At 41.6% G+C, this 19,547-nt stretch overlaps 1 protein-coding gene across 1 annotated transcript; it reads right to left on the minus strand.

The window, feature by feature from the left end:
* Positions 1-553: 553 nt before the first annotated feature.
* Positions 554-19,356, minus strand: zgc:162472 (transcription factor TFIIIB component B'' homolog). The gene is made up of 29 exons (XM_030065197.1): positions 19,250-19,356; positions 18,132-18,331; positions 17,390-18,017; positions 17,156-17,259; positions 16,971-17,036; positions 15,920-16,081; positions 15,299-15,432; positions 15,110-15,204; positions 14,913-14,967; positions 13,784-13,924; positions 13,386-13,616; positions 13,204-13,267; positions 12,894-13,095; positions 12,695-12,807; positions 11,762-12,158; positions 10,849-10,983; positions 10,243-10,279; positions 10,032-10,145; positions 7,679-9,905; positions 7,344-7,498; positions 7,056-7,201; positions 6,795-6,858; positions 6,212-6,365; positions 2,844-2,976; positions 2,730-2,763; positions 2,531-2,632; positions 2,111-2,435; positions 1,662-1,947; positions 554-1,562 (listed from the first exon to the last, which is right to left on the minus strand). The coding sequence occupies exons 2-29, from the start codon at positions 18,323-18,325 to the stop codon at positions 1,449-1,451; spliced, it is 6,612 nt and encodes a 2,203-aa protein (XP_029921057.1). The 5' UTR covers positions 18,326-18,331; positions 19,250-19,356; the 3' UTR covers positions 554-1,448.
* Between the last annotated feature and the right edge of the window lie 191 nt (positions 19,357-19,547).

Below are 19,547 nucleotides of genomic sequence, written 5' to 3' on the forward strand. Positions count from 1 at the left end.
GAATCTCATACATTACTTAATGAGGTCTTTGATATGAATGACTGAACAGAGTTTACAAAACTAGAATACATAATGAGTGTACATTCAACATGTTCTATTGTCACGTGGGTTATACATGTACAGCCTGTGAAATGCTTTTGCCCCCAAGGCCTCATGACTAAAGAAAAGCAAATGGCACTGTGATGGCATTGCCTCAGTGCAGACTCTTGTCAAGTTTAGTTTGGTCGATTAGGATCCATCTTCCTGTGGTCCTCATTTAACAAAAGTGGAGGTCCATGGTCTAATGCAGCTTTTATTTTGGCATCCTTGATGTATGCAGCACACAAACTTAGTGCACACTGATGGCTGCTGTTGGAGATGTGAGACTGCTTGATTACTACAGACAGGTGGTTTTCAAAGCGAGGATTGAAGGGCTCTTCATCTAGGAGAGTTTAATTTCACTATAATTGAACTCATCAAAATTTGCTACACAAAATGGTATCATTATCTTGGCATTATGCTTTAATTTCACCCATCTCAACACACATAGGCTAAAGAGATGTAAGACTGCATCCAGTGGTGGAAGGAAATTAAAGTTTATTTGCATGGTTTACACAACCTTGTGTTGCGATATTCAATGAACTGATAAAATAACACTTCAGGTAACGTGATGTACTTTTCTCAAGTAATCCACAGTCATGTAAGTGAACGCTGCATGTGTACAAGGTTCAGTTTTAAATGAAATGCTACAACTGGCACTGTCAAAATCAAATAAAACAATAAATTAAAAAGAAAAACAAAATTCAAAATAAATAAAATGCAACCCAGGTTGCTCTAACCACAAAATGATCATGAAACAAATACGTGTTGTAATTACCTCATGCTATTAGTTTTGCAGAATTTGCAGAAGTCGGGATACTTTTACAAACTGCAATTCTGCGCATGGTATTTTCTACATGAGACAACTTGGCATGTACACAATAAGACACTGGTTTCCATGAAACGTAAACATTAAAGTTTGCTCCTTATATTTTAATATTTAATATTTAGAATGATTAAAAAAAAAATAGCACAATTACCTAGGAGAGAAACTGTTGGAAAAATAATTCAATACCTTTCCCTGAGTGAACAGGCAGACTGTACATTATTTCAAGCTTTTTTTCCTTGAAAACCAAATGTTTTACTGTAATACAGTATTTACAAAATATTTTCAGTGGTGAGTTATAAAACTAATATATATAATACAAATATTTATATGCGATGGGTCTAACAACTCAGTTTTAATGGAAGCAGAAGGGACAATGCCATTTCACTTTTTGGGAGCTGCCGCTTCCTTCTGTTGGATTCTCAAAGGTTCCTGAAATGTGTTAGCTGTTAATGTATGTGTAAATTCAACATAAATATATATATATTTTTTAATCTAATGCCAACTTAAAAAGTTCCTTTTCATCATCATCTCTATCATGCCGTCATCCTTCATCCACTTCTGTGAAAATGTTGCTTAAGAAGTACTGAGTTACACAGGTAGGCTCCTCTTCTGCAAAGGTGTTTTCCACCGAGTCACACTGCTGAGCAGCTGGTGCCTGCAACAGAGAGGAACAAAAGAGGAGTTGTAATCAGGCAGATGAAGGTGTGCACAGATTACAGCAAGTCTCCACAAGGATAAGCTCCACCCTCCTTACCTGAGCTACACAGAGAGAGGTGCTGGGCCCTGGGTCTGGGCATGACAGCCGGCCCTCAGCGCTCTGTGGGATGTCCTCTTCAGCTTGTGCAGATGTTGTTGGGGTAGCAGCTGTTGAGTGACAGTCCTCCAGCAGCGCTGTTGAGGTTACAGCCTCTGGGGCAGCTCGTTTTCTTCCTGTACATGAGGTTTTGACCTTAGGCGCCCGCGAGCCCGTTTTAACACGCTGAGGTTGTCCTGAAGGAGCAGTGCTTTCCGAGAGGATGGACAGGAATCCTCTGGGTTTTCTGCCAGGGTTTAGGAAATAAAAAGTACCCAAAATTTTGTTAAAAAAAGACAACCAACAAATGCAAAAAATGCTGGTTTCAGAAGTCATGATTCATGGCAACAATGGAAATACCTTACAAATAGTGATTAAATGGAAAAAAATGTGTTACTTCTCCTTCTCACCTATTACGAGTGCTGGTCACAGGTGGCTGTGTGGTCTGGTGGGAAGCCTGGGTTTGTACTTCTGGACTACGATCCTCCGTGTCACAACCTCGACTGGGTGTGTCCTTTCCAGTTTCCAGACAACCGCTGGTTCCTTTCTGTGGTTCAGCCAGGGCCTCTTCTCCTGCTCTTGCTGTTGCATCAAGTGTTTCTGCTTGTGCTGGCGGGCAGCGAAGGTCTGATTCTGGGATGGTGTTTGTTTGCTTACTCACTTCTGCTTCCTCGGCAGTGAGAGTCCTGTGGGCTTGTTTCTTCCTTGATGTATTGGGCTTCACCTGAAGTTTGGCTGGTTTGAGCAGAAACAGGCGCACATGATGACACAGGCCTCTGATTTGACATTTACATGACATGTGATCAGCGTGTGTGCGTCCCTCTGCCTACCTCTTCTTCCTGTGTCGAGTCTCCGCTTTTTAGAGGGAACATCAATCTCACTGTTCTCATCAGTCTCTGGTAACTTGGATGGCTGAACTTCAGGATCTGTTCCTGTATGACACATAATGGATGTTAACTGCAGATAATATCATAGTTTACAAAATTAACAGAATTTAATGAATGACAGATGACGATGCAATCACCCTACCATGCTGATCCACTGGCTTCTTTGTGATTGAATCCTGGTGGGGGGAAAACAAAGGGTTAGCAAATAAAAACAGACATTATGTGATAACGCTGGGTTCTTTGCAGCTTCACTTACTGTGCATGTAGTTAGAGCAGACTCAACATGCATTACACTAGTGAAGTCTCTCCGTCCACCCTCCTCCATGGAAACAGGCACAGGAGCACTACAGGAGCCTGCCAAACTTCCTCCAGAAGCAGCGAGAACACTGCTGAGGAATGAAGACGGTGCTGCATGAGATACAACTAACACCCACACACTGCACTCTCCAGGTAAAACTCCTTGACAGAGGTCGTAGTCCAAAAATATTTCTGTTACCATGTTCAAACAAGTGCAGAAAAGTGCCGAATGACCAACGTCTCAATCCTTAGAACATCATCTCATTACAATTTCTTTACATACACCACAGAAAGTGAGCCCAAAACATAAGAAAACCAAAAGCTGCTCAGTACACAAAATAAAAGTGACAAACATTTTCAGGATTTACCCCATCATCATTGCCAAACAAACCGAGGAAGCACACCTGATCCTACTTACAAAATAATGAGCCTACGAGCATCTCTACAGACTGGAGGGGGAAAAAAAAAAAAAAAAAAAAAAAAAAAAAAAAAAACAAGGTCCAATGAGGAACAAAATGCCACAGGGACTGATGAAGCAGTCCAAAAACATGAATATCATGAACATGAATGAATATCCTGTATGATAAGGGCATTTACAGAAATATATATATATGTGTGTGTGTGTGTGTGTGTGTGTGTGGATCCATATGAAACATAAAATTGCACATCAGTGAGCAAGAACCAAAGGGGATGATCAATAAATCTCTAGCAAATCTCACAGACAAAAGGGCCGAATGCACACACTGAGTGTTTTTTTTTTCTTGTCAGAGTAATAGAGTAGCTGATTCAGCTGTTTGATTACCAGAAAAACATATGATATTAAACCATTTGTGACATATAGCTCTGACAATTCTGTATACTTTGCGTCCTGTCCCTACAAACAGTAACAGTGGGTATTTGAAATCCAACATCTGCAGGGTATAAATGAGAAACTGTCGCTTCGTTTACTGTCAATACATTATTTGTACGAAAAGCCTGTTTTTTTTTTTTCTTTACTTGCTGGAAGTATTGCTCATTCCGTATGGATATTGTATACTGACGTATATTCTCATGCTGCACATAAATCAACAGACTGTGTATTTATATACTGAATATGATATAAATAAAATATATAAAGATATTTTTTTTTCTCATGGACGTAAACTTTTAATTAAGTATTTTTTGGTCTTGTGCAGGCTGTTCCCTTGTTTTTCTTGATCTGCCATTTCGAGCCAACACACCTACATACTGTAACACAGACTGGCATGTCGAGGCATTACAAGACACTCTTCCTTTTGTACATTAATCTCCACAAACACTTCTTTGTGTATTGATGTTGGCAAACTCTTTGAAAAACACTGCAACATGTTGTCTGGTAATCTCCGAAGATGCTCCTCTACTCTATTATTAGAGATCATGACGTGTCAGGGTTTGGCTGGTGAGCGTGGACTATTGTCCCCTCTAAACAGCAGCTTTGGATGAGATGCCTTCTCTCCCATGTCGGGGGTGTGGAACTTGTATCAATTCCAACAAATTAAAAGTTTTCAAGGTTCAATTACTAAAAGGAAATCAACATCAAGGAATTTGTGCCTCATCACGGTTGGATGCTCTCAGACAGGTTACAGCATGCATCACTGAACAAATGAGCGCTATCAGATGCAATGATGTCAAATGTACCATTGTGAGACACTTCAAAGAAGTCTGTCATTCCATCTCTTATTTTTCATTCACAGCCATACAACCGGTTAGGAGGGCATGTAGAACTGGGGACATTGAAACTCCTCCAAGCTGAGAGTAGATGGATCCTCTGTTTAAAGAGTTGAATTTCCCTGGTGTGTACTCTGTTTAGAACATACTGTTCATAATATAGTGTCCTGTGGAAAAGGACGTTATATTTTCTGTATTTTGTAGAATCAATACAGAACAAAATACATGACTTATGTTGATGTCTTTTTATTTGTATGCATCTGTGTAACCTTTAGCAAAGATTAATCCCAACTGCAAAATCACACATGGGTGAGGGTCCCACCTAGGATTGGGACCCGTTTGGATTTTAACGATTCTGATTCCTTAACGATTCCCTCTTAACGATTCCGGTTCCTACCGGTTCCGATAATGGTTACAAATATATACAGTTTTGTATTTTTTTAATGACACCATTATACTTAAAACAAGTAATAAACAACAAGCTGCTGCCAGCTTGAACGGATTGACTTGACTGTTGCGGCTGGTCTTACTCTTATCTGAACTTTATTTAAGTACAGACAGATTTATGTTTGCTGATTTTGCTGTGTGGGGGGTAGTGTTAGTGTAATGTAGTGTTAGTGTATGTTTATGAGTTGTAGAACATAATAAATTATCCTGAAGGAGTAGATGTTTACCAGTAAGCTTGACTTACTTAACAATGTTATATTATTATTTGTTTAAAAATGTAAATTACTTATCAAACAGACCTAACAATTCAACTACCAATGAATGAGTAGGAGTATGCCTGTGATAACAGAGATTGAATATGAAAAATAAGCTGAAGTGATACCGCTTCTCTGAATAGACAAGCTATGCCAGTGTGCTGCTGTTAGCCAGTGAAAATAGAGCGGAGTGGCACCTCTTCGCTTTGTTACACAATCTATGTCAGTGCGCTGCTGTAGCTGGAAAGTTTCTTTGCCTTTTGGACTCGTACGGTGCCGGTGCAGTTGTTTTTCTAATTCTGCGATTCCGTATTAGCAGAAATTATAGGTCCCTAGTTAAGTGCATTTGCGTTTTTCTGGCTTCGACAGTGTTTGGTTACGCTGCGGGGCTGCACTCCTCCTCCTGCCTCGCTTGATAATGACGGTCCGACATTCTTCATAGCAGTGCAGTGGGGGTGTATCCACCTCGGGCGTGCTCAGTCTTGTAGGTGACGTGACGTCGCCACAGTTGCTTCAATGCACACAACTGAGCAAAATGAATGCAGATAAGAAATTCCAGGAATCGTTATGGGAACCGGTTTTGCAAAAATGATGGATCCAGCTCCATTTCTTCAATTTCGGAACAGGTTCTGAAAAAGAACCGGTTCTGGTTCCCAACCCTACTTGCACCTTAATCAAGATACACCCATATCCCAGTTTATTCACATCCTAGAGTAAAGGTGTGCTAAATAAGTGATAAATAAACTTTCTATTTTTGGACTACTACCAATGTCAAGCAGTTTTTTTTTTTATCTGATCTTTATCAAGTCACTGTGTTGAGGATTTAGAAAGGCACAACAATATTTTCCGGACTTTAAATCTACTGCATAAGACACCATACGAGACAGGCTCCATGCTTGTCTATATGGGATGGTTTGCTGATAAAAAGGTGGGCACTGACCTCTGTGGTTGTGCTGGTGCTTCTGAGACTGAAACACAAGGGAGAGGCTCAGATACACTGCCCACCTCCTCCCCTGATGGGAAAAATGGAATCTCAGTCAGAGAGAGGATGAAAAACGGCTCCTCTGGATCTGAAGGGGCTTGCTCCGACAGGACTAATGGGGAGAAAGACAGACAGAGACAGACACGGATGAATATGGTCATTACTAACGAAGGTCAGTTAAGTACTCTGAATTTTCTGCACCAGTCTGAGACAAACTGATGCAGCAACACACAAAATGGAAATCCTAACAGGCCACCATGAACAGTTCTCTCTCATTTTTAATTGGTCAGTCAATCGTTCATAGAGTTGATGCTGCTTTAGTCAAAACTTTTCTAAAACTTTTATAAAATTTGAATTTTACTTTACTACTTTTACTTTCCAAGGAACTGGAAATTGCATTTCCAAATATAAAGATTTGAAAAAATGTTCTTCATGACCTGAATAATATATTTATGTGTAAAGCACACTATCAACTGAGATCATGATCAACACAATGTTAAAAACCTGTTTGCTAGTGTAAAGTGATATACAATTACCCAACCTTCTAGATGTGTTGTGAGGTCTGGGTAACTTTGGGTCCCGCTTGTACTGGAAGAAGCTGCACCCTGATGGGATTAAGAGAAATAAACACAAACTTTGGAACATTTATGCTTACATGTAGTATCATCATATACTGATATGCTAAAAGTCACCCTAACTTAATGATCAAAACATCATTATGTTGGGCCTCTGTGGCACACAAGCAGGGACTGGATTCACACATTTCCTTCATCTTTCTGCTGATGTTGATTATGTCATTTACCTGGGTGGATTTTATAGGTATGTGTGTCACACAGTCCAAAGACACAGCATTGCTTAGATCATCAGCTCCCTCTGCTGGTTCCTGGACGTTGGAGTCAAGTCTGTGAGGAGCAGCGTCCTGCAGAACCTGTACACATGTACCGGAATCTGTAGAGAGACGTTTCGTTATCAAGTCATAATCTGCACAGGTACTGCAGAGGTCACAGACAGAAATAATTATCTGTGTCTGATCTCCTTCATTTGAGGTTAGAGATATGCCTAAACAGCATTCCTCTAATGGTTCTCAAACCTGGTTGGAGGTGCGTTGTGTTCTGTACTGGCTGCGGGTGCTGGCACGGATGGCTGCATCCCAGGTTCGATTTGGGAGGTGTGGCTCTACAAGTCTGAAGAGCATTTCCTAAGGACTTGTTAGAGTCCAGTGGCTCTGACTCACTACCACCAGCACTTTGAGAGGAAGAGAAGGGAAAAATGTTTGCAAGTAAAATGATTTCTACACATTAAATATCTATGCTTGCATGTAAGAGACACATGAATACTGAATACAATGTCCATCAAAACATCCAATAACTGCATGCTCTAATGCACTAAATTGGAGGAGAAATGTGACTCATGTACTGGTCTTACCACTGGGCAGCTTGGAAATTATCCTGGACTGTTTGAGTAGTTTCAGTGTTTTCATAAAGGTTCCTCTGGAACACATCTTGATCCTTAAACAATGAGTCATCCACACGGACGACATCTGAGCTCTCTGAACATGGCTGCTGGGGGTTTTCTGTTGGCACTGGTTTGGACTGTGCATTAGTAGTCTGTTCAGATGCATCTTTTGATGGTGTGGAGCCATCTTCTGAGGACTGGGACTCTGACATTGCAGGTGCATCATCTCTGGTTTGGTAATTTGAGCCTGCAGTTTGGGTGGACGTTCTCAGGTTGCAGCCCATCTGTGGAGAAGCTCCAGCTTCCACCTTGTCCTGACTGGAGGCACACTTCCCTGGGGGTTCCACCTGAATTGTGGATTCATCACTACTCAGAGTTTCAGGAACAGAGTCTGTCAATAGGACTTGATCTTGAGTAAGCCCCGATGTTTTCATGACTACATCATCAGGGGACCTACTCTGGGGAGTAGTGTTCTCCATTGACCTTTCTGGTCCTGGTTCTCCAGAGCTTATTGAGCTAAGATGTTCTCTGTTCAACAAACAATGTGGTGATGTCAAATGCTCACTGGCCTTTTCTGTAGTTTTCACTTCACCTTGTGAGGTACTATCTGTCATGGGTGTTTTTTTTGAGATTGTATCTGAAGATCTGCCTATATAGGCTTGTTTTGACTGTGCAGTTCTTGTGGAGGGTCCTACATTGGGTTTGGGTTTGACCTTAGGAAAACGTCTCCTTCTTACATCCCGCTCTAAGCACTCTGAGCTTGAGTCTACCTGATAAGCAGGTCCAACTTCAGCCTTTGTCTCCTCACCAGTGAAGATTTCCTCTGTGGGTTTTTGAGGATGGTTTATTCCCAGAGATGGTGTTAAATCTGAAGCAGGACCAGTGCTTAGCGGTGGTTCTGCATGAGGGGTAGTGCTGCAAGCTGGTTGTGGCTCCAACTGTGCCACTGTGTTCACAGTTGACTTAGGGCTACAAGTTGGGCTTGAAGGATTCTCTGTAGGCTTGAAATGTGTGACACTATCTTCTTTGGGTTGTGATTCTGACTGTACAGTTCTAGGTGTCTTTCTTAAGTTTGGTTTAGGTTTGACTTTACAGAATTGCCTCCTAGTTGTAATCCTAGTCTGACATGTGGATCCATCTCCACTCTCCTCTTGCTGAATCTTAGACAGCTCCTCTGTGGCTGCAATAGTGGCAGCAGGATGATCACTGCTCTCTTGTACTGGGACAGGATCTACTATGTTTGACCGTGGACTAACTTGTGCTTCTTTGACAGCTGCGTACGATGTCCCTGGATTAATACAACTACTTTCACTTGTTTCAACAAGTGATTTCAGTTTTTCATCTGCACTCACTGATTGTGGCTTTGCATTTCTGGTGTCCCTTCCCAAATTAGGTTTCATTTTGGTTTTATTTTGTAAAGACTGTTGATCTGATATCGTAGAGTGAGATTCTACTTGAGGAGCAAATTCTTCATCAACCGCCTTCTCCTGAGTGACAGATGGTTCTGCCATGAATTCAGCAGAGGCACTGTCAAAAATTAAGGATGCTGTACCAGAGTCAGCTATTTCTGAGGTCGATTCATCAGCAACTGATAGTGACTGAGTGACTCCAGAAAGCTCTGGAGCAACTGTGTGGCTCTCCTTAACTGTGCTAACAGGTGACGTCATGGCCTCCTTTTTTGACCGTGCAATTCCAGAGGCTCGGCCAAGGTTGGGTTTGGGTTTCACCTTGGATAAGCGTCTTCTCCGGGTCTGTTGGGAATTTTGCTCTGAGACATCTGAGCTCAACTCTGCTTGAGAGGCACATTCTACATTGGCAGCAATCTCTTGTTTGCTGTATGTTGAATCACTGGCTTTAATAATGGGTTTGTCGCCAGTCTGAGATGATGGGTCTTGGTCTGTTATGCTGCTTTCTCGTTCTTCTTCTTCAACAGTCTGTGTTGGTTCTGTGACTCTACAGTCTGAGGTTACAGTCATAGTAGCATTGTTTTGTACATCATCAGTCTGAGATAACGGGTCTTCGTGTGTTGTGCTGCATTCTGGTTTCTCTTGTTCAACAATCTCTGTTGCTTCTGTGACTGTACAGTCTGAAGTTTCAGTCACAGCGGTGCTGTTCTGTACGTGGGCAACAGGCTTTGATACAATGTCTTCTTGTGGGTCTTGGCTGCATGTTTCATTTCCACTGGCTGTAGCAGTCCCTGCAATAAAAATGGCAATTTGATAAATAGTTAATGAGAGTGAATAATGAAATGATTGATCTTACTCTTGATGAAGGTGAATATAAATTACAACACAATGAGTCACATGGCCTCTGTGTTTCTAACCTGTTGTATGATCTTGTGTAGATGTATGACTCTGTGCTGGCTGAGAGAGATGTGCCAGGTTGCCAATGGTCAACAGGGTCTGAGCAGCCTCATTGTAACTCTCTTCCTCAGTTCCTGAAATACACAGAGACAAAAAGAGCATGACTTAGTTTTCTGAAATAATCTAAAAATGTGCCAACTCGGAGATATTCAGGATATCTATCCAACTTACCTTCTCCCTGGTCTGAAGAAAGGAAGTCTATAACATCCTGGAAGGCAAATATATTAGCCATTAATATATCAGATCAAAAACTTATTTATATATGCCAGAACAGCTACACACTTTTGAATAGATGTAATGAACATGGAAAATCACAGATACCCCAGTTACATGTTTGCACATTCACTGTCATCAGATTAAAGTCAAGATGCCATTGATTTAAGCCTATTTCAACAGAAGAAATTCACACTTCATCATAGGATGAAGGTGATCACTCAGAACAACTTGGTGTTGATTTGCAGTAACACCTCTCTCTAAGGCGACAAGGGAATTGAATCCATGCCAGGAAAACGGATAGAAATATAGACAGACAGACAGATAAATAGATAGATAAAGAAGTAGGATTAAATAGATTTATACTTCTTACTGCTCCTGACACCTTGCAAAATATTTACTTTGTCATGGAGAATAGAGAAATTGACATTTTCTGTTATTTAAAAGTTGTTTGTTTTCTTTATGTACATGTTTGAAATAAATCATTCATATCAAAATGATGAGTGTAACTGGGGTTAATGAATTAACATCATGGGTACTTCATGGTAAGCATGGGGCACTTACAACCAGCAGGTCCAACTGATGCTCACAGGGCCCAGCTGTGCCTGTCTCATCTTGTGCCTGCTTGCATGAAGCATCAGGACAGAGTGCATCTTGGGAGATGCCCAGCACATCAGGCACATTGACCAAGATATCAAGCTAAGCATGGAACAGGGTGGAGGATAAGTATTATGGGAAAACCATGCATAAAGAAAAAGGAATAAAAATGACAGTTCATGTGTACACACAAACTATAAAGAAATAATATTAAACTTTTACAGGAAATGGAATCAAAAAACAAGACATACAAAAAAAAAATAAATAAATAAATAAATCAACAGATGAAGTGAACATAAAACACATGGTTAATTTAAGGCTCTGATTAGACCTGCCATTAACATGCAGTCAAAATGTAACTGGATTGTGCAAATGTGTAGTCAATCCAGCTGTACGTGCACTCAAGATGCATTGAAAATAAAATAACAAACCCAAAAAGGGGGGGGTTTGGGGGGCAGAAAAATCTCTGACCACAATATGAAAGTGGTGTAAATACAACACGAATTCAATCCACACATAGTAACTATGTAAAAGAATATTTTTCTTCCTGTTGTAATGAAAGTAAACCAACTAAACTTGCAGCCTTCTCTTCTGCGATCACGCAGGATGTGCACATCATCTCAAATGTTATCTCTTCATCTCTTCACTTTTGAAATATAAGAAGTTCATATAAAATGCCTGTTAGTTAGCACTTGCAAACCTTTAGGATAAGCCTAAGGATAGATCCTTAGAAGAAAAGAGAAACTTATCCCACTGTGGATGCATGACTTGCATTTAATAGCAGATGCTAAATGGAATCCCACTAAAAGATAACTCCAAACAGTCTGAAATTGAGATGCATGTTAACGGCAGGTGTAAAGGGGGCCTATGTTTCTCATACCTCCTCCATAGTCTCTTCCACCTCTGACACCACAGGCTGCGGGGAGCGCAGGCTGACAGGCACAAACACAGGGGCACTACTGTCCTTACTGGAGCACGAGGGATGATGCTGCTCTTCCTCCATCTCATTTGCCTCCGTCTGGTCTCCATCCTCATCATCACTGTATTCAGACTGAGAAGCCCTGAGGGTGACCAGTTTTGATTTCTTGGGCTCTTGAGCTACTTGGGCCTTTGATGATCTGGCCTTCTTTGCCTGGCACTTGGGTTTAGGCTTGGCAGTAGTGGTGCTGGGCCCCTCTGGGTAGGCAGAGCCACAAGTGGTTTCAGATGCTTTGGAGTGTGTGTCCTCCTTGGCAGGGTAATTCAAGTGCTGAATGGGTTTGGGCATTCTTCCATACCTAGATCCACAATCACACATTAGTTAGCAGCTAAACAATACTTTCAGTTGGGAGTTATAATTTTTAGAGTCTGACTGACTTTATCTGCCAGTATCGGTCTATCACAGATATACCAGTGTCTGTGTATATGTTATCTGATAAGCACCGATATGAAAACTTTTTTACAGAACATAGTGCAGAAAAACCTGCTTTATAGATGCTATACATAAATATAGTTCTGCTTGTGGCTTTTTATATATAGTTATTTATATTTATTAAGTTCCCAGTAAAGTTTGTTTGACCTCAGTGGACTGATGTCATTTTGAACAATTAAGTTTACTATTACACTGTAAAATATCCTGTTTCCATTATATATCTTTGTCACAAGTGTGTGAGAACCACAACTGATGGATTATTGCCAAAAATGTGGGTTTTTTTTACTCCATAATATTGGTACTGGTATCAGCCTGAAAAATCCAGTATTGTTCAGGCTGTATTATTTTTGTACCCAATTTGAGAATGATATTGTTTCCAAGATGACTCGTGACATGTTGTACCTGGTAGGTTTCAGAGGTTTAACAGCAGAGTCTCCTTCACCATCAGATGAAGTGTCATCATTCTCTAACTTCCTCTCCTTTGCGGGTCTTGACGGTGATGCATCTTTACAAACCTGAAAAATTAGGGTAACTTCAGTAAGATCATGTAGTAGATGCACAAACATTTAATAGCTGTCTGAACTGCGGCTGAAGCTCTAACCTCTCCTTTCGAGGCCTCGTCACCCAAGCTCTCTTGCGCTGCATCTGTGGCACCGACGTTGGGCTTTGTGTTGGGTACCTGACATTTTCTCCCCCACTTCCGCCCTAGTGGCAGGAGCGGCTTTGGTGCTCTCCCTCGTGAAAGCTGAGCTGGCTTGATTGTAGTGCCCTTGGTTGCTTTCGCGGGTTCAGTGTCTTCAGACCTGAACATTCAGATAAATTAGGAAATTTTAATGCCTTTTGGAGTTTATTAGGTTTTTTTTTTTTTTTTTTTTTTTAAAAGTGTTTTTTTTTTTTAAAGGGTACATTACATGTTCAGATTTGTCTGATCCTCTGGCAGTGCTGCCTCCACATCTTCAGGTGTGTGTGCCTCTCCTGAGAACATACAAGCAAAAAAATAAATAAATAAATAAGCAAAAAGAAAAACTGAACTTGATATTTTAACCGACAACACCACACTGACTCATCACAAAATTATGGCTAGTTCCTGTACCTTGTTCCTTGTTCTTTTCAGCTCTTGCCATCTTCTTGTCATTTGGTTTGTTAGGTGAAGACTCCTCTCCTTTTTTTCTTTTGTATTTCCTCTTAGGGGTGGAAGCAGGGGTCCCTCCCTCATTAGAGATGTCCTCATTCTCTTTCTCTCCCTCCACTTCTTCCAAATAAGGAGTGGCACCCTCTTCATCCTCCTCTTCCACATCACTCAGCTTTCTCTTAGCTTTCTTTTCTGAGGAGGGAAAGAGAACACAAGACATAAGGATAATACCTTTTCTAAGGACAACAGCTGCTAAGTTTGAACTGTAAACTATTATTCAAGATCAAATTTTCACAGTTGGCCTGAGGACTGAAAACAGTGGCAGGGCACAGGCAGTTAACTGAAAGTGTTTTATTTACCCTTTGCCTTCCTGTTGCGCTTTTTGGTGGGTGGCTTCTTCTCACTGGGAGACTTGGGTTTCTTACTCTTGCTGTTCTGAACTTCCAGTATCTTCTCTAGCAGCTTGGAAAAATACTCAATATCCAGTTTCCGCCTCTCTTCTACAAGACATTTAGCAGACCGTGTTCCATTAAGCCCACTACAGGATGCGATAAGGATCCCAACTGCAGCATTTTTTAAACATTTTAGTACATATTTGCACAGTGAAAGAACAGTGGAATAAAAGCACCATGACCACAAAGGACAAAATGTGCAGGAGATCCAACAGAACGTAACATAAGTAACATTTTCCAAAGTGCATAATTTAAAACAAAAACTTCAGCACCCCAGGGGTGCACTGTGAAGGGAAAAAAAGTATTTCAAGGTAATGATTTACTGATTCATGGCCAAAAGATATAACTTGCTCCTTAAATGTCCCTAAAAGTCATTCTCATGTTTTAGTTCAGTCGTGGCAACAAGATAAGTGTGCAGTACTTTTTCTTTCTCCCAGGATTGGACTGCAACTGCAACAGACAACATTTGTCCCTGAGGGCTTCGGGCACAGGAAGGAGCTCCACACCCAAACTCGTCAGGGACAGATGTTGTCTGGTCTGTGCCCAGACATGTAAAATGACTTAAACCTGTAAAATTATGGCAATTTTAGATAATTCCCACCAGTACTGAGGCTGAATGTTGTTGACTCGTGGCATAATTAAATGGAAAAGGCCTTTTCCCCTTAAATAGTTCCAGATTTCATTATTTAAGCACGTAGAAATGTAAATCTTCTTAATCTCCAATGACGACAATGACAATGAAAATGATTATAATTTAGAAAGCTGATTTTCTGGTAAAGTCCCATTGACTGCTGTTCATTTAACTCAGTTTGGCCTCCCATATTCTTGAAGGTGGAATATCTCCCTGTGTAGCCTGTCTTTGGTTATGCTGGTCAAAAATATATATATATATATATAATAATAAAATTAAATTAAATTTAAAAAAAAGAGGGGGCAATTTTTAACCAGCTGAAAAACATAGCTCTTCATAGCTTCAAGGAAAAAACAATGCAAGCTGAAAACAGGCAGTGGGGGGGCTTTCTAGACAGATACTTACTGAAAGCCTTATCAATCCTCCAGGCATTCTCTCGCTCCTCCTTTTTAAACTTGTTCTGAAAGATTAAAACCAACACAATACCATGAGCACATGTTAACAAGTTGTTTATTTGTGCAACTGCCTCTTCATTAATAATTCTTCTATTTTTTACTATGCATGCTTGTCTGTGTTTCTATGACAGTCAAAGGACTACTAGCCTTGATCTCTGATCGAGCTCTGTGCGGAAACAGCTGGCAAATCATGGAGAAGTCTGTCCCCACCATGCTGACGGCCACGAAGAACATGTCCGTCTCTGATGAAAACCCAGACAAGTAGCAAATAAAGACAATGCTGCGGAGTAAAAAGGGGTGCCACAATAATGTTCAGGTTATTTATGTCATTTAAACCTTCGCTAGACCAAGGCTTGGTGTAGGTCCCTTTCCTGAAGCTTGAGTAAGTTGTAGTGGTGCCGCGCTCAAAGACGGTGTCTCTTTCCTCCACTGGGTTTGCACCTTCCGATCGCTGGACCTCCACGGTCAAGCTGTGCCACAGGGTCACATGATATGATTACATAAGCAACACACCATTAGTATTTTTTGTCTTCCCTTCTCAGCAGCCAACATACATAAACTTGTATTAGTCATCATCTCAGTCAGTTTATCTATCAGTACTTTGGACTTGTGCTTGCTTTGCCGGTCCCATTGACTGTGATACAGTACAATAGTGCACGTAAGATGCCTTTCAAAAGTTTTCGGCCAATGTGTTGTACCTCCACCACTGCAAAACTTTAGCTCTGTACTGCTCTTTCCCTGTTCACCCACAAAAGATGTTTAGAAACGGTGAAAAAAAGCCTGCACAACAAGTAACTCTTTCTCAACATCATTTTCACAGCTTGTCATGTTATTCCGTTAGTCAAGGCAAACTACTTTTGGATGTCTGCTTGGCAGCATTTGAGCAACAACGATGGACAGAAAGGAGGTAGACTGACTAGCAACACTTGGTATCTACGCCTACAGAACTCCACTGACCTCTCCTCATCGATGATCAGTGAGCCGTCCTCTGCCACCTTCACCCGAGGAGCCATCAGTGGCTGATCCTTCTCTTCTTCTGCCTCCACTTCCTCCTCATCCTCCATCGTCTGGCTTGCTGTCTCCGGGAGGATCTCAGGTTCCTGGGCTCGCTCGGGTGATCTGTGGATTTAGTTGCAAATGTCAAGAAATCAGAAGTGGGTCAGTGTACAGTCAGCATATGTAGGTCAACGTGTGGTTCAGTGGCCCAGCAATGAAGTTATCAGTGAAATTATGAAATAGTAACTATCTAGAAACATATTTAGGCTATTTGAAAATGCTATCATTCAGTCTAGATGATTTTGTCAAGGAGAGACAAAGATGGACATTTTGAGATTTTTTTAAATATAGTATAGGTCCACTTTTGCAAATCTTAAAATAAAGGACTGATATTTTATCACACACGGGATTTTTGTGAAAACAATCTTTAGTAATGTGAAGGCAGGTGAAGACAAATAATAGAACAGCAACAATGTTCAGAAATTTGTGTCACTGTACTGTAACACAGCCTTTAAATGCAGGAAAATACAAAACACTTGCCATGCCATGCCATATCACAATATTACAATATCATATCCCAAGTCATATCTCACATCACAGTGCTGATGTATTACTGATAAACTCCATTGTTGGATTTTTTATTTCACTGTACTTAAAAATGCTTCAAACTGAATACAAATACAAAGACTTTTTTTTTTCTTTTGTTTGAAAAGGAGGCACCTCTCTCATGCATCTATTTTGTGCCACATTGTTATGAGGCAACTGCTTGTTTAACCAAATCAGGCCATGCTCAAATGATTTCCTGGTAACACCTTTACTTAAAAAAAAAAAAAAAACTTGATCTGAGGATTAAAATCATTAAATCATTTGATTTTTTTCAATACTTCAGCTTGGATACAAATACCAAGTCATTATGGAGTGAATTTGTATCATTTTGATACCCAGCCATGGATGAGATCAGTGACAAACACAGAAACAATTCTGAGAAAGGACAGGTAAGACAAACTCTTACTTCTCTCTGGCCACAGAGGGAGGGATTTCAGTCTCATTTTCCCGCCCTGTGTCTTCTAAATAGGACCTGGAAAAAGTTGCAACTATTAACACACATAAGGCAAGTGAATGCTAAATATCTGAAATAATTTATATTAAAAACTGCATCTGGAAATAACTGAATGTTACTCCATGAAAGTTACTTACGTCATGGGGTTGGAGTTTGGTAGATAATAGATGAGGTCTCTCATGGTCATTTTGGCAGGGTCTAATATATATTCCTTTTGACGTGCCTTATCCTTCTTGAGTTTCTGCAATGGTAAATAAATACATTTTCATTTTGAACTTTCATCAGTCAAGATTAATACAGGAGACAAGCTATTACACTCAGAAGGTGATGAGAATGAGGATAAGGATGCTGGTTACTTCAGCTCAGCTCACCTTCTCTTTGTCCATCTCATGCCTGAGCAGCTCCCTGAGCTTACGGGCCTTTGCCAACCTCTGTAAATCCACTGGGTCGTTCAGGAGTCTGCTCAAGGACATTCTGGGTGCTGGCAGGTGGGATCCACTCTTGGAGGACCTGGACACTAGAGTCTCAGCTCTCTCTGATATCTCTAAAGCCTCTTTCTCTGGTAGAGAGGGGGGGATTTTGTCTGGTGGTTTGGGAGGAACATCTCTGGCTTGGCTGCTTTCTGATTTTTTGCCTTTGTCTGACGGCAGTGGGGCTTCTTCTGCCGTGTCCTCAGCTGGAGAGACGGCTGTGGGGCTTGGAGGGGGAGGGGAGGAGAGGGTGGGCTGCATCTTGGGCTGTCTGCTCTCTCCAGAAGGCTTCTGTCGACCCTGGGACTGAAGTTCCTGAGCGACTGTAGTCTCTTTCTGGCTGGATGTAGTTGGCTTATCAGGGTCTGGACCAGGGGCCTGGGCCTCCGAGGCTGCCTTGACAGAAGACTTTGGTGTCCGGACAGAGGTCCAGGTGCGTGGGGCCACTTTGGGCTTGACAGAGAACCGTTTTCTCCTCTGGACTGCAGCTGAGGAGCTAACGCCTTCACCATTTTCATCATTAGTGTCTCTGCAGAAAAACAGATGAGAGCATATCCATTACTTTGAGCAAACAAAGACAAAAAAAACAAAACAAAAAGAACTTTAAGTGATATTTGGAGCCTTTCTTATAGTTGTCACACACCCTGCAGCTGCTCCTGATGGTTCCACAGTGGGTTCTTTTGTCTCAGCAGTGGCGGTATGCTCCTCGTTTCCTTCTGCCGGGATGTCACTGGCCCCCTGATTCTGTGGTGGGGCATCCTGAGGCGTTGTCAGGGCCCCGGTTCTCCCTGCCACACTGACATTGGGCCGGACACTTATCCTTGATCTGCGAAGCATTCTGACCTGAGGAGAGACGGCAAGTCAAACCTGTATCACTATCACTAACCAGCCTAGACTAGACTAACCAGCCTAACCTAATGAACAGCATGAACTGGTGAAGCCACTTGGATAAAAGTCTTCTCGACATATAACTAAGTCCAGTTGACCTGATTCAATTTCCTTGAGATGCCTATGACCTGGACGAATGAGAATATGCATAGACATACAACAGTGCGATAAATTCAGAAAACTGCATCTCTTTACTGTAATGGAGCCTTTCAAACAATAAAATATGCAACATTCCAGATGGTACCTAGTCTTATATCACAATGTTGATATAATAACGACAGCTCTAATTAGGAGAGCAAGAAACTGTAGTGGGGTGCTCCTGCAGACTCAAAGAGGAAGCCCTGCCTGGCCAAGCCTCTGGTGACATGGACGCTGATGCTGTGAGCCCTCACCAAACCACAACCCTAACCTTAACCAAGTGGTCAAATGTTGCCCAGAATAAATAAGGTATCAGTGCAGTGCAGAATAATACGAAGTTAATATTCAAGCAATACTGTGTGTCTATCCCAAGTATCAATGATATCACGCTGCAATCTGACAGTTCATTTGGCAACAGCCGGGCCCCTAACTCACAAGACGCTCAGTCATGACTAAAGCAAATGTAAGCCAGCTGAGCGGACACTGAAGAGAGAGCTTGGACATTTGGCCGTGCGTGACACACACAAAACATATCGACATGACGCCAAAACAAGCCGACGGTGCAAAATGTGCAGTCCAACTTGCATGACAGCACCGTGATAGTGTCTCCCTGCCGGAGCGAGGCCGTCCTATGTGTCACGCCTGGACGCTGCCGGCACGCTGGGGCCACTTACACTTGGAATTTCAGTGTGTTGCCATAAAATAATACGCGCCGGTTCATTCGTAACTACATACCCCTTGGAAGAAGTCGTTTGTTGTCGGCGGTGAGTCTCTTTCAATCGACAGTAAGAGGCAAACAGCGTAGCCCAAGCATATGCGTACGTTACACCGCCATGAGTCTCTTCTTCCTCTAATGTTTTGCTGGCAGAGTATAAAACCAACCATAAAGGTGCATGTCGCCACCTACTGTACCGGAGGTGAGCTTGCGTCTCCATATACAGCGATTTTTTTTAATGCACTTGCACACAGCGGCCACTTGATTAGATCCAGCTGTACAATCGAATGCAGTTCATTGCAACAGCTCTGCCATAAA

Source organism: Myripristis murdjan, chromosome 12 (assembly GCF_902150065.1).
Source record: "Myripristis murdjan chromosome 12, fMyrMur1.1, whole genome shotgun sequence".
NCBI lineage: Eukaryota > Metazoa > Chordata > Actinopteri > Holocentriformes > Holocentridae > Myripristis > Myripristis murdjan.